The sequence below is a fragment of the Marmota flaviventris genome, chromosome 16 (assembly GCF_047511675.1).
Source record: "Marmota flaviventris isolate mMarFla1 chromosome 16, mMarFla1.hap1, whole genome shotgun sequence".
NCBI classification, from domain to species: Eukaryota; Metazoa; Chordata; class Mammalia; order Rodentia; family Sciuridae; genus Marmota; species Marmota flaviventris.
In genome coordinates this window covers 35,541,229-35,557,000 of record NC_092513.1, presented here as the reverse complement: position 1 = coordinate 35,557,000, position 15,772 = coordinate 35,541,229, and the positions used below count along the sequence as shown (strand labels likewise).

General features: G+C 39.8%; 1 protein-coding gene across 3 annotated transcripts in view; it reads right to left on the bottom strand.

Moving 5' to 3' along the window:
* Positions 1 to 7,123: 7,123 nt before the first annotated feature.
* The window catches only part of Tpgs2 (tubulin polyglutamylase complex subunit 2), a 34,775-nt gene continuing 26,126 nt past the window's right edge, over positions 7,124 to 15,772 (bottom strand). For 2 of the 3 annotated variants that reach the window (XM_027935732.2, XM_027935735.2), the window contains 3 exons: positions 12,991 to 13,104; positions 11,453 to 11,613; positions 7,124 to 10,056 (listed from right to left, as the gene is read on the bottom strand). In XM_027935732.2, the coding sequence (XP_027791533.1) occupies positions 9,829 to 10,056; positions 11,453 to 11,613; positions 12,991 to 13,104 (503 nt within the window). In that variant the 3' untranslated portion in view covers positions 7,124 to 9,828. The remainder of the gene's footprint in view (positions 10,057 to 11,452; positions 11,614 to 12,990; positions 13,105 to 15,772) is intronic. The other variant, XM_027935733.2, reaches the window with a different exon arrangement.

Below are 15,772 nucleotides of genomic sequence, written 5' to 3'. Positions count from 1 at the left end.
TTTTGGTTTCATCAGGACCCTTGCTTGGAATGACCTTCAGGCCCTTTGGCTGACATTTCATTGACAGAGTGAGTAGCACCAGTGATGCGCTCTTGGACACTCCTAATTTAAGCAGGCATAGTCCTTGTTGCAGGATGTATTACCTGCTATTAACCTAATATGTACCACCTTATCTGTGAGGTTTGAGGGTTTGTTTTGATGCAAGAGCACAGTTGAGTGGCTTTTTACACATCTGAATTCTTCTGCAACTCACTTTGTTGCCTTTTTTGTGTTAAAAAAAAGTGCCCCAAAATTTACCTAAGTCACCACCAAAATAAAGTTTAAAGCTCTATCTATAGAGAACAGAATTTTACATTTAGAACTTGGCTTTCAAGGTTTTAAAGACCTAAGGTGTCCAGAGAGGAAGGCACTGTGAAGGGCTCTCAGCAATTACAGGACACACTTGGGACCTGGTACCCAGGAAGTGATAGAGACCTCAACAGGAGCTCCTTGGCACAGGGTCACATGGTTACCTATGAAGAACCTCTGACTCCAAAACCAGGGAAAGGTAGGACACTGCAGTTGGTGTTTTCAGAGGTTGTAAGATTATTCCATCTTTGCTTCACCTTCAAAACATCTGTGCCTCTACATCTGGAATATGTGATTTATAGATAACATGCAGTAGTATTGCCTAAGAGTCAAAATAACATATTCATACCATAGGCTCCTGTGAGTGTCACCACTGATGGAGAGACAGCTTTTTCAAGCAGAGATTAGTGAAATGATTCCTGGTGGATGAAAGCACCCAAGGAGAGCCTGGAACTGTAAGTTAAGTTTGTAGATTATAGACCATCGAGTTTATTTAATCACCTTATTGAAAAGGATACACGGTTGTTAATATTAATTTCCCTTAGGGTCCTAAATAATGTGTAATATTCCACACTTGATTTAGTGGTTTATGAGGGCATTTGTTACCTTGGCACTGAATACAAACATGGAAAACTATCACAGGGGATAGTGATGTATAAACAGAAGGAAGTGCATTTTTGTCACTTTGCATTTCCTATTAGTGAACAAATACTTTGATGCTCTTTTATGGGCCCTTGTCATTCTGAGAGTTGTTGCTTTAGAAGGTCACATTCAGAAGGAATGAATCTAACATTAAGTTTAGTAATTAAAACTTCTAACAGACAATGTTAACTAATTTCTTGCTTACAGCTAGTGAAGAGGGTCTCTTTTATTGGGAATGGCATTTTGAAAATATTCGCTGTAGAATGAAAGTAACATAGGGCAGAGGCTGCCACCCTCGTCTCCAGATTGGACTCCCCTGGGTGCATAGAGAACTTCCATCTGTGTCCCTCCACCAGAGATTGCTATATAGTTGGTTTGGAGTGTGGCCTGAATTTTGGAATGTTTAAAATGTCTCATCTCCTTCCCCTGGGTTCTAATGTGAAGATGACTGTAGAAGCCATTGAGTCACAAGGTATATTTTTTTCCCTTTTTCTTCCCTAGAGTAGGGGTCAGAGATTAAAGATGGTATTTTTGAGATCTTGGGAAAACCAAATATTTGCCAATACAGAACTGGTTATTAATCACTGTTGTATATCTAAAATAAACAATAGAGGACTGGATCTCCAGGACAGCTAATTCAGGAGTAGCAAGGGTACTGCAGTCTAGGATATGGTGCCACGGTGAGCTATATGGTGCACTGCGAGGCCCATTTGAGGAAGTTGGGGCAACAGGAAGCTCTTAAAGACAGCAGGGAAAAGTACATGTACTGGTTACAGAGTCTTATCACAGGTGTTGACAGTTCATTAGTGGAGGCTGTCAGGCAGGTGTTCTTATGCTGGTGGATAGCTGTCTTTGTACGGCTAGCTGTTCTTGTGGACTAGCTGTCCTTGTGTGTGTTTCATGGAGCAAAGTGTGGCTTAGAAAGAATTTCCTGTGGGTTTTTTTTCCCCTTTTTTATTTTTGTATAGGTATAATGTGCAAATGCCCCTCCTTCATGGCCTTTGGGCTCCATATTATTAGACATAAAGTGACTTTATTTTGATATCGGTAACTTCCTTTTTAAAAATTTTTTATTCTTTTTAGTTATACTTGACAGTAGAATGAATTTTGACATACATACATGGAGTATAACTTCCCATTTTTGTGGTTGTACATGATGTGGAGTTACACTGGTCCTGTATTCATATGTGAACAAAGGAAAGTTAATGTCCAATTCATTCTACTTTTTCCCAATCCCATTCCCCCTCCTCCCCCCCTCCTCCCCCTCCCCCCCTCCTCCCCCTCCCCCCCTCCTCCCCTCCCCCCCTCCTCCCCTCCCCCCCCTCCTCCCCCTCCCCCCCCTCCTCCCCCTCCCCCCCTCCCCCCCTCCCCCCCCTCCTGCCCCTCCCCCCCCTCCTCCCCCTCCCCCCCCCCACCATCCAATCCAGTGAACTTCCACTCCTTCCTCCCTCTGGCTTATTGTGAGTCAGAATCCTCATATTAGAACATTCAGCCTTTGGTTTTGGGGATTGTCTTATTTCACTTAGCACGATAGTCTCAGTTTCATCCTGATACTGAGCTGTGCATTAACTTGATAATGTGAAAGTTACTGATCAACTAGGACATGTTTGTGCAAAGCCTTCCTCATGCTGTGTATATAGTCAATGATGCCAATATTTTTCCTGCCTTTTGAAATCTAGAAGAAAATGATGAGTTCCTTAACATTTTTCAAGCCCCATAATATGGGAGGAACACAGGAGTGGTCTGAGACACCACCTCTTGCCAGCACCTCTTTCCTTCACCCAGAGAAGTGCTACTCAGTGGCACGACAGAGATGCTACAGGAAGTGAACCCAGAGGTGCCATTGGTCAGTGTCACAGGGTATTCAGAATGCACCAGGGAGAGTCTTTGTGAGCCCTGCTTGTGGGGTAGCTCTAGAACCTTCTGTTCTAGATCATTTCTCTTCCCACTGGATTGTTCAGTTCTACTGAGGGAATACAGCCACATAAAAAATAAAAAGGTCATACATGAGCTTGGATGAAAAATCAGACTGTATTTTTAAACTTGATAGTTGGTAGTTTTTAGTGAAACTGGAGGATATTTTCTGTTGCTTTTTTCCTCTCTGCTCTCATCACTTAGTCTGGCTGCCTCTGTTGGTTTTAATCCAGGATATTAAGTTCCCTTAAAAGACCTTTGAGAGGCATCAAAGCAAATGGTACCTTACACTTGCAAGATGCTGTTGCTAATTTTTCTGGTCATTAGTATAGATATTCTTTCACGTTGCCTCCATATGGATGCTGGTAAAATAAAATTTAAAAAAAGCAAAACAGTATTTTTGTTGTTGTTGAATACTCCTGGGATTTGATTCCTTTGGAGTCTCTTTTGCTTTCTGTTTTAAAAATATAAGGAATTTGGAGATGGAGAGTAAGGTTCACAGGGACTTCAAGGGTTGAAGACCTACTTTATTTTTCTTCTAAGGTCCATTAATGAATGTATGCAGAAGAGCAGGAGCCAGGAATAGAAGACTTGGTTTCCAGCCACTTTTTTGGTGAGCTCCATTGTCTGTAGCTCCCAAATCCACTGTTTGTGTTCACAGCCCTGAGATGGTGTACCACCAAATGCCACTATAGTATGCTTAACAATGGCCACCCAAAGGTCCTAATTCCTAAAGTCTGTAAATGTTACCTTGTAAGGGAGATGAGTTTGCAGATGTGATTCAGTTAAGGACCTTGATCTGAGATCATCGTTGATTGGGTATGCCCTAGCAATTTGTTATGACAGCCACAGGAAACTATACAACCACAGCAAATACACACGGAGGACCTGTTATACAGGCAACTCTGTGCAGGGCTGGGGAAAAAGCTGGGAACTTACCAAGAGCCAAGTGAAGAAGTTACCAATTAAAATTAAAATTTTAGTTTATCAACCATTCTGAAGCCATTTCTGGTTTTGTTTTGATCAGAAATAATTTTATCAGAGACAAGTAAAAAGAACACTGCATTGCTTAAGGTATGAAATTTCTTCACTTTGCAAAGTAAGGATATAAAAATACGTCAAAGAAGATGGTTATTTGGTAGAAAAATGATTTGTTTGCTAGGCAATTCACAGGGGAAAGCTAAGTTTGATTTTAAAAAATAATTAAATATTACTGAAAGCATCTCTGAGAGTACTTGATATATATTTAATAGAATTCATAGCCATTCTGTTTTCATTTTACATTTTACAAAAAAATTGAGCATGAGAGGTGCTGAAGATCTTTCCCTAAGGACACAAGAAGGAAGTAATATATCCTGCTTGTGTCATTAGTTGCTGGTTAGTTTTTTTTCTTTTAGAATCCTTAAGACAGCTGCATGTTGGATAGTCATGGTCAGCTATGCTTCTAGGCACAAAATATGTGGCACACAGTCAATTGGGTGAGATTAAACCAGCCTGACTGCTTGTATCTTTGATCACCCTTTGGCTAGTCCTCACTGCTTTCATTCCTGTTGTCTGGGAGGCCTGCTCACAACATATTTTATCCATGTGAGTTGGATATTGAAAACATCTGGGTGGATGGCCTCATTCTGCTTGCTACATCTATCAAAGGTAGGTACTAGATAGGGCCTAGGTGCTAGATGCTAGGAAGCATACAGATATATAATTAAAGATGCCATTTCCAAGACCACAAATGAAGATACACTGGATGATAAAAAAGATTTTTGAGCCACAGCTAGTGAGAATGGCAAGAAGTAGTCTACAAGATAATAACTGGATATCAAAATATTCAGAACATTGGTAATACATTTTATTATGGCCGTTTTCTCCATTAATTTTGCTTGGTTGTCTGTTTCTATTGTTCTTAAATACAAGGCAGCTCTGGAATTTTGCAAAAAAAATTGAATGGCCGATTCAAGTTTAATCTATTAATGGTTAATGGGACTCCATACCAAGTAGGATGGCTTTCCAGAGTAGTACAAGTCTCCATCTCAACAACCATTGGAAGAGACAGGTAAGATGACTGAAGTTCACTGAGCAGTACTGACATGAAGCACTACATCTCAAAGAGGGCCCTTTTTGTGGGGTGGGGCTTTACAGTGCTCTGAGGTGAAGGCACAACTATTGGTGTTTAGGCACAGGAGAACAAGGTAGTGGTTTTTTCCCCTCAGTTTTTAAAATTGCATTGTAATTACACATAATGGTGGAATCTATTGTGGCATATTCATACATGAACACAATATAAGCTACTGTTTTGTAAGGAAAGGGAGAGTAGAGCTGGGTAGGTCATATAGAAAGTTAAATAGAAAACAAAGTTGGGATCACATTACAAAGAATGGGGGAAAGAAAGTACTAACTTCTTTGAATTAACTAACTTTACCTGTGTACGAGCTCTTTTAATAATCACAGTTAACACTATAATGGAGGCTACATATGTTAAAGAGAGAATGCTCAGATAGAAAAACAATCTAGTCAGGGTTGGCTCAAGCCAAAAAAGAAAATTCATCACAGGATCCCAAGAAAAAAGAGCACAGCTAATGTGGAGTTTTACCTACCCAGGGTCTGATAAACTGTAAGAAAAGGACAAGAGTATAATGTACAGATAACGCTGCCAGGAAATCTGTGAGTGGCTACTGAATTGAACAGAAAAAGGAATTTATAATCCCTAGAGCAACTGTTGAAATCTAAAACAAAGTAGAGATTGAAAACTGACAGATTGGAATTATTTAAAAATTAATTATAATTGGATGAGTAAGTAGGGGTGTAGATACATGGTCATGATTTCATAATTGTTGAAAAGTAGGTTTTGGATGCAGGGTTTCAATATACTATTTATCTTTGTAAATGTTTACCACTCTCCATAATAAAAAGTTTAGGGGAAAAATACATTATGCAGAAACTTAAAAAGGATTATTGATCCCATTTATTCCATTCTTTATATATTCCTTACTGGATTCTCCATGCAATACAAGCAAAGTTTCAGACTTAGCACTACTGAAACTAGTCCAGTTGATTAAAAATCTTGAAGCTGGGAACCTTGCCTAACAATTTTGATTTAGCAGGTGTGGAGTAGGATCTGGGTACCTTCCTTTCTACACGACTCCAGTGACACTGATACATGTTTGGAAGTTTGGAGAGCGTAGCTTTGAAGGATAGATTCTATGGGATGTCACGCACAAGCTGACCTTATTCATCTCTATTCATGGCTTGGTTACCTCCCTGCAAGCAGCATGACGACAGGGAACTTAATGAATAATTTTGACTACATCAATGTTTACTGAGGCATTCTGCCATTCATTTTTTTTGTACCTTCAGCATAGTGTCTTTTTCCTGGGCAGTTGATTTCTTAGAGTGTACATTGCCATTTTAATTGCTTTAGTTTCAAAACATAAACCTCCCGGGTGTGTTTTCCCCATTTAACAAATTCAATCTCCATATTGGGCCAGCTTCACAGGCAGGTGACCTGTGTAGTTGCACAAGAACCCACACTTGGAAGGACCTCACATTTGGTTTTCTGCTCTTGCCTGACTTATCCTTGAATTTGTGTTCTGTAAGTGAAGTCTGCTGCAATAATGGAACAAAAAACAAGGGATGTGTTTGTCCACTGTTCCTTAGTGCCTCATGCACAGATAGCCTTTAGAATGCTCTGAGAACACAGGATTCTTGAGGATCCATAATGTGGCAGAGCTCAGAATAAAAGCAGTGAAACTTATGTAACTGAATACAGAGTGCTGGGAGCTCCAAAGTCATGCTTTCCATTTGAACCAGACTTGCTAAAACACAGAAAGAAGGCAATGGTACGCTAAGAAACACAAATAACCAAGGAACCCCATCATATACATTCTTTCTCATGTTGTTTCCCTTTAGCTAACTACTTGTGCTGAAAAAGATAATAAAGAAGAAAAGGAAAACATAAAGCAGTCCATACTTCCTTTTTTAAGTCCTGTATTCATCAGTAAGCTAGAGGTAGAGTGTGTTAAAACGTGCACATATCAAGAAGGGAAATACTGATTGAGTTTTGTGTGATTTTTCTACTGTTCTAGTAAGATTAAAATACATATGCACATAGTATATATATACACATAAGTTTGGGAAAAGGAAATTGTGTAAATTTGGTGATTCTACATGGGTAAATGCTTTTATATTTGTAATTAAAATGCACAATATAAAAATGGTAAAATGCATACTAATTTAAAAATTTTAATTTTCCTTATAACAGTATTAAGGAGCAAACAGAAAACATCACCATAACAAGTTGTAGGAAACCATGGAAGAAAGGAAAAGCACATTTTAGGGCCTTTAATGGTAGTTTTTTCTGATTTTTGAACAAGAGGTTCACATCTTCATTTTGTACTGAGTCCTGCATATGATGTAACCAGCTCTGCTTTTTCATCACTCTTCCTTCTGAGGCAGGTCTTGAGCTTTTCTTTATCCTAACTGCCTTCCTTCTACAGTCTTTGGAAGACTCCCATTGATTGCCACTGGTTTGAAGGGCACTATTGCTCTCCTGGTTCTTCTGTTGTTTCACTTATGGAATCTAGAACTGGACCAAAACTGAACTGGTCCTCCAATGGGCTCCTTGGGTACTATAGGAAGGACATCTGTGGCAATGAAGAATGACATGCCTTCTCATATTCTTTCTAACCTTGTCTTGAAGAAGCAAATGCTGGACTGGTGCTATTGGACCTCCCTTGAATTGCTGCACATTTATAAATGCTCAAAATGTAATAACCTAAACAATTAATTTAAAAGGGGTAAAACACTTAAATTAGGGAAAATTTGACACAGGCATGTACTTGTTAAAAAAACACAAAAACATTTGAATGTCCACGCTGAATTATATAAATGGTTAGCTATGGAACTGCAAAGGCCAGAGGTGCTGTTATTTTAAACATTTTCCATTAGAAGTTAGCCAGAATAGCTGTCATGCTGGCATATTTAAAGCAACTGAATATGCTGTTAATGTGTATTTTCTTTTGGGGGGGGCAGTGTTGGGGATGGAGCCTAGGGCCTTGTGCATGCTGTGAAAGTGCTCTACCACTGAGCCATGTCTCTAGCTCTCCCAAAGACTTTTGAACACTAGTATTTCAAGACTTAGAACCATTACAACAGTGGTGAAGCACCCATGATCCTTGAAGGCCAACTCTTTACCTTGTTTTCCTCAGGGGCTGTGTGAAGTAGTAGATGGAGGGGGATTGAAAGCCTCTTTTTCATATCTATCACTATAATCAGCAATCAAAACAAAAATTTAAAACTTCATAAATACTCAAAGTGGTGTCAGAAGTGCAGGTGAGCAATTGTGGGGACTTCTTTAAGCTCCCTGGTGGGCCATGGAAGAGCAAAGCCCTGGACTGATTAGCAGATTGAGGTCTGCAAAGAAGAGAGTCTAGGCAATCATGGAAGAAAAGTCAGGGAAGAATGAGTGAGCCAGTCAGGACTGAAGTGTACAGATGTAGAAGGTCCTGCCTCTCACTATTCAGCAATGACATTTTCCAACCTTTGGAATTTCAGGGAAAAAACTACAGTCACTCAAGGATCCTGAGGCTGGGTGGATGATAGGATTTCCCTGCTGAGAAGTGGAGTGAAGGTTTGCTTGTGCCCACTGTCAGGGCTGCAAAGTTAGAAAACATTCTTAATTGAAAGCCTGAACAACGCTGTAGAAATTCCATTAGATGTACATAGTAGGTAAATTCAGGTTTATCTTGTGTCAAATATTAGGCACATGTGGGCTGGCTAGAGGTCTAATACTCCTACGTGTCTATGGGGAAAATGATTTCTGAATTACAGGAAACTTGCAAAGGAATCTTGGAATTCCATCATATTATAAAGGCTTTCCCATCCTAAGTATGGCCAATGACAAACCAGGGTGGGACTAGACAAGTCACAGCAGGTAGAAAGCTGCTGTTAATATTAACTAGTTTCATTAAAACTCTATGAAGAGTTTTCCAACATGATGCCTGGGTGTTTTTACTTTTAAAGGGTTAGACTAAAGTACAGAAATACATCTCAAATTTTTGGCAAATGTGTAAACATCACAAAATAGAAAGCAAACTTTAAGAAACTAAAGGAAAATGAACAGAGTGAAATGTATTCATTAAGAACATACAATTGAATCTTCTAAAGTTTTTATGAAACACTGCAACCCATTAAGTTTGGGTATCATCAACAAAAGAAATTAACTAATCTGAGTATGAAAATATTCTACTGCAGTGCTGTCCAAAACAACTTTCTGCAGGGCTGGAGTTGTGGCTCAGTGGTAGAGCACTTGCCTGGCATGTGTGAGGCCCTAGGTTCGATCCTCAGCACCACATATAAATAAATAAAGATCCACTGACAACTTAAAACAATTATATATAAAACAACTTTCTGCAAAGAATATGTTCCATATCTTTCTACTGTCCAATATTTAGTCTAGTAGCCATGTGAATACTTGAAATGTGACTAATGCTGAGGTTATGAATTTTTCATATAATTTAAGTTTTTATGCCACATGTGACTAGTTGCTACTGTTTGAACAGTGCAGTTCTAATGCTTCAAGGGTCAAAACCAGGGGTTTTTTGGAGGACTTTTCTAGCTAAGAGATTGAGGGTTGGGTACAGATAGAAAGGAAAGCTCAATAGACCTCTCTGGTCCCTTAAAGAACTTAAATTCACAGCTTTTGGAGGCAGGAACTGGAAAAACCCACTGTGAAGAACTCTTGGGGATAAAAACTCAGGATGCCCTTCCAACCCCTGGCTAATGTTGGAGGGCAGGGGGTGGATAAAATGGCTGAAATTTTGGTTACTTGGGAAGATGCCTACAGTTACATGCAAAATCTGAGGTTGGGGCCATGAGTGCATGGAAATCACTGCTGTGGGGCTGGTGGAGAGCCGATAGTGGGGGTGCTCACTTCCGGACAGGGTTTCCAGGTCCAGAGGAGGGTTTAGAGGTAGTAGGACCCGAGGGCCCTTTCTGGCCACCTGCAGGCTGCACAGCCGCTTTCTTTTTTGGAATTAAGGGCTTGTTCTTGCTCTTAAACACTTTGCTAGGATCCAACTTGTTCACAAAGGAGTCGGTCTCTTCCGTGAGCAGATCTGTGTTGTAGGTGATAGGTTTATACATGCTGAACCATTGCTAGAAGGCAGAATTGGGGGAGAGGGTCACAATCCAAAGGAACAATGCTATTCTTTGTGCTCTTTAGTGGGGGCATAGGGTTTGAAAGCTGAGGACACAAGAGTACAAAATCTGAAACTCGTATCAATTGGTAAAATCCATGCACAAATCTAAATCCAAAAAAATGCCAAATTGAGCACATGTCTGGTCCCAAGCATTTCAGATAAGATATGAAAAACTGCCTTGAATAATCTATTAGATCTTTATTTATGCAAAGTGAAAACTTGGCCAGACACAATGCTGCTTTATGAGGCATCCCTAATAACCTCTAAATAAATGTAGTATGAAAACTAAGACCTTGAGTATGCTGTTTTCTTCTTGATCTAGGGACCAGTGTCCTTCCACCTGCCCTTGAAGTAGCATTCCCCACCAGCACCATTCCCCCAGGGGAAGTATGACAAGAGGCTGGTGCAGCCTTCCTGATGGAAGATGTGTTAGTGCTCTCTTCCTTACTGGCTTTCTAAGCTGCTGAGGGCAAAGGGCATTCTCATTTATTGACTTTTCTTTGATCACAACCAACTCACAATGTTTACCTGATGGAAGGTGTCAGTATGGGATATTTGAGGAAAATGAAGCTTTCTCAATAAACATAGTAATATAGTGCCAGAGATGAGTCCCTAATTTCCTGCTAATTTAGTGCTGTGAGAAACTACCATCAAGGAGCCCAGACCAGCTCATTCTAGTCAATAGTTCTTCTTGCCACACTGGGTGTTTTCAAACCAGGGATTGTATCAGTATTACTTGTCATCTGTATGTTTGAAATGGTGCCCAAATGTGTAGTATAAATGAGTCAATCCATTTGACGGAACACTCAATAGTCATTAGGACAAGGCAGCTCTACCTCAACTGATGATGGACTGTTTAGTGAAAAGAACAATGTGAATAGTACATTATACTTGTGATTTAGCAAAAAGGAACCAAAAATCATATGCTTGCATGTGTTATATGCAATGCGTATCTCTGGAACCGTACATAAACTGGTATCCATGGCTGCCTCTGTAGAAGTACACTGGGAGAATAGGAAAAAGAGATTTACTTTGCACTCTTTTGAGTACATATATTTGCCAATCCAAAACAATCAATTAGATGTAAGCCCCTAGTAACAATCAAAGATGGAAACATCCCAGGTAATTCTGAGGGTCAGCTATGTTGGGAGTCACTTGACTAGATCAATATTATGTGACACTGTCTACTTAACACTGTAATCAGACGCCTTGCTTTAAAAACACGTTTCCTGGGTTCTACCCCAGACCGCTTAAATGGGGAAGTTGAGAATCTGCAATATAATCATTTCCTCAGAAGTTTCTGATACACATCATACTCTGAGATGACAGGTGTTCCCCCTCCCAGTCCTTACCTTGGCTTGTGGGCTAATACCATAACTGGTGAAGGCATACTGCCACTGGGGCAGGCCCAGGTGGGTGATAAGCAGGCGATAATAGGCAGTAAAGGTATCTGTGAGAAAATGCCAGTATAATGCTCTGTCCAGAAACCAGATCTCAGTGTCTTGGGCTGATGCTAAAATAGTAGACAAAGGAAGTAAGTAAACACTTATTTCCTTGTAACCATAAATTAGTCAATATATACTCACGATTTAAAAATATTCAATAGTAAAGGATATAAAATAAGGTAAAAATTCCGTTTTCTCCTTTTCCAACCTCCTAGTCACATTCTCCAGTGGCCGTTTTTACAAATTCTTGATCAGCCTCTTTCTATCTGCTGGGCACACACTGTGGTCTCAGCTTTCCTGATGGAGGCAAATGAGTGGCTCAGGCTTTTTTGGAGGTCTTTCTTGGGAGCCAGAAATGCTGTGAAAAACTACTATAATAGTCTCTGATGTTCTGGGTGACAGAGGCATTATCATACCAGCTCCTGCCTTACACCTGTTTCTGACCTTTCAATCTTATTAGCTCACTGGTTCATCTGTTGTCTATACAGCTATAACATCTCTCTAAGAGGCCCACATTATCTGGTCTCTTTCTTTTTCAAAACTGCTTATGGTCATAAAACATTTTCATTTGAATCTCTCCAGTCTAAGTAATCCAGAATGATAGACCACTGTCTTCCACGTTATGTCTCAATTTCTTTGCTTGGCTTTCCAAGCTCTGCATGAGAGAGAGCAGTTAGCCTTCAGGTTTCATCTCTACATCCCCTAGATGGTTCATGTAGAGCACCAACTTGGAATAACAATTCCATGACATGGTTTTTGCCACTCCCTGCAGTATCTAATTCCAACTATAGTTCAAGATGCAGCTCAAAATCTGTTTGCAAAGATTCTTCAAGTTGGAGATAATCTCTCCTTCCCCCAGAGGTAAATCCTGGTGTCTGTACATTCTCCCCCCATCTACTGAAGATGGCTTGCCCTTGTCCAGTTCTGTAGTTTCAGTCTCAAGGTCTCAACTGCCTTTGGGTGGGGGGAGGGGGTAGCAGTTATGCTCAAGGGCACAGAGCCTCACTATCCACCACTGGCCCCCCTTTCTCATGATTTCCCATCTGGAATTTTGAGGTCTAATAAATCAGGTTTTATTATTATTAACTGGCCTAGATACAGAAGTATGAAAAAAAGATAATGTGTTTCCCGTATGTTTACTAAATGTATGAGCTTGCAGTGAAGGGTCTATAAACAGAAGGGCTATTTCTTTTAGTTTATCTCACCTATTATCTGTTGACTGTTTTGTAGTAATTCACATATGAAGATGGCTAAAGAAGACTAAAAATTAGCCTACAGGGGGTGCTAGAGAGGGCCAAAGGGGCTTTCTAAGTCTTGCCACACAGAAAATCTAGAAGCACTTCAAGAAGCCAGGGAGGTATGTGCCTTTTGTGTGATGGCTGACAAGTAGTCAGGCAAGATCACACCCAGACTAGAAGACTACAGCATCCCATTGTGATTCTTACCTGGCTTCCCACTTTTGTAAACAAGGCAAACCTTCCCATTCCCACTGCATGAATCCAGCTCAAATATCACATTGCGAGAGTCAAAGTGAGGTTTCTCTGGCTGGTCCTCACTTGCTGCAAACAAACAAACTCATCTCAAACATACTATTAAGTAGTATTTTCCAAAAAATTCCATAAATTCCTGATCTCATTGATGGATTAGGCCTTCTGTCTGGGCTGTCCCATTACCCATAGACTTTGTCAGAGAATTTGGGGGAAGGTAACAGGAGGACCTGAGTTTCTTGGGAGTGGTACCACATAAAGTCAGAACAAATTGAAAGACCTGACGTTGACATTGTTCTATTCTTTTTTCAGGGACTGTTTATTATGTAAAAATAGGATATCATACACATTATCTGAATCTTGCTTTTTATACAATAATACCATATGGAAAACCCTTTAAGTAACTGATTCATTCTTTAGTGGCTGCTTGATGGTTTGTGGGAGTCTATTTCTCCTATTGATAGGAACTCACCTTATCATCAATCTGCTATGAATTCTAAAATAATTATGACTGCACATGTTCTGGTGTTTTCCTTATGCAAAGTAGGTTTCTTGTAATAGAATGGACATCGTCAGATTGCTTTTCATAAAAGGTCCTTGCTTTTGAAAGACATTTGCAATAGGTACAGAATTCTAGTTTTAACATTTTTTTCTTGAGTATTTTATCTCACTTGAATTATTTCTAAGTAGACATATATCCTTTGCTCCTTGTATGTAATCTGGCTTTTTCTTCTGGTTGCTTTTAAGATTTTATTTTTTATTCCTTGTTATGGTTTGGCTCTGGAATCTCCCCTAGTTCATGTTGAATGCCTGGTCCCCAATGTAGCAAGGTTCAGAAAGGCTTTTAGGAAATGACCAAACGATGAGAGCTGTAACCTCATCAATTGATTAATCCATTTGATGAATTAATAATGTGAACGGACTACTGGCTGTTAACTATAGCTAGGCGAGGTGATGCTGGAGGAAGTAGGTCACTAGGGATGTGCCCTTGAGGACTGTATCTTGTCCCTGGCTCCTCTCTCTGCTTCCTGGCTGCCAGGAGAAGAGCCGTTTTCTTTTGCCACCATGTTACGACTTCATTTCAGGCCCAGAGCAATGGAGTATGCCAACCATGGACCGAAGCTATGAAACCATGAGCCAAAATAAACTTTTCCTCCTCTCAGTTGTTCTCAGCAAGTAATTTATTCACAGCAACAAAAAACTAATACATCCTCATTTTGAGCAATTTAATTATGATGTTTTTTGGTATCATTTCATGTTTCTTTTTTCCTGGTCTAATGAGCTCAGTGAATATATCAGTTTATAATTCCATCAAATTGGCAAATCTTTGGGTCATTACATCTTCAAGTATTATTATTTTCTGACCCCAACCCCTTCTTTCACAGACTCTAATCACACATATACTATACCATTTGTTATTCCCCAGTGCATGGATGCTCTTTTTACAACTTTTTTTCCTTTCTGTTACTTTGGATAGTCCCTATTGCTGGGTTCTCCATTCTTCTGCAATCTTTTCTTTTTGCCACCGCTAATTTTGTCCAATATATTTTTCATCTCAGACCCTAAACTCCAAAAGCTAAACTTGGAATACACAGTTTCTAATCTGTACTTTCAAAGACATACAGAATAAAGTTATAACTTTTAATATCTATACATGCTAATTCTAAAATGTGTGTCAATTTAGGGTTGGTTTTGATTAACCCACTTTCCTCCTTATTATAGTTGTATTTTTTTTTTTTTGGCATGCCTGATCATCTTTGATTAGGAGCCAAAAAGTGTTAATTTTACATTGTGGGGTGCTAATGATTTTTATATTTCCATAAATACTCTCGAGCTTTATTCTTAGACATAGTTACTTGGAAACAGATACTTTGGGCTTTGCTCTTAGATTTGACAGGCAGGATCAATGTAGTGTTTATCTATAGCTAATTATTCCCCTTTCTAAGGCAAGCCCTTCCATGTACTTTAATGCTTTGTGAATCATGAGGCATTTCAGCTTGCTTAGTCTTCTTGGTCCTTTATGAGGACTAGACATTGTTCCCTCTAATTATTTTCAGCGGTTTTTGTCATTGGCCTTGGGCAGTTTCTTCATCACATGTGTCTATCAGTTCTTTGCTGAAAACTCAAGGGAACCCCTCATAGAATTCTGGAATTCTCTCTTTAATCGGCTCTCTGTTACTCAGTCCTATGAACTCTAGCTGCCTTAATCTATCTGGGCTCACAACTTTGTCATCTCAACTTGGGGAGAACAATGGTCCCTGCCTGGGTTCTTCTTTCTATCCTGTGGACTGGGAACTCTCAAGGAAGTAAACTTGGGAAATTATACGGCTCACCATGATTGTTTCCCATTGCTCACAGCTCACTGTTCTTTGTTGCCTAATGGCAATGTCCTAAAAAACACTTTGTATATTTTGTCTAGGCCTTCCTTTAACTGCTGTGCCAGGTGGAAAGAGAAATTTGGCCTCTGTTACTCCTGCTTGGATGAAATTAAAAGTCTAGACTGGTGATTCCACCAAAATTTTAGCAGCCCTGCATGATGCTAAAAGTTGGGGCAGGGGGTGGGGGTGGGGTAGTCTGCCCTTAGGTGAAAAGCTGTAAAAAGAGCAAATTCCTGCAGTGAGGTTCCCTTCTGCTAAGTGTAGTTTTACACTCCAGTCTTTACCTGATTTTGGCTATTCTCCAGACCTTTCAGGTAATTGTTTTAAATGTTCTTCTGGATTGTAGAGTATTATCTGCCATT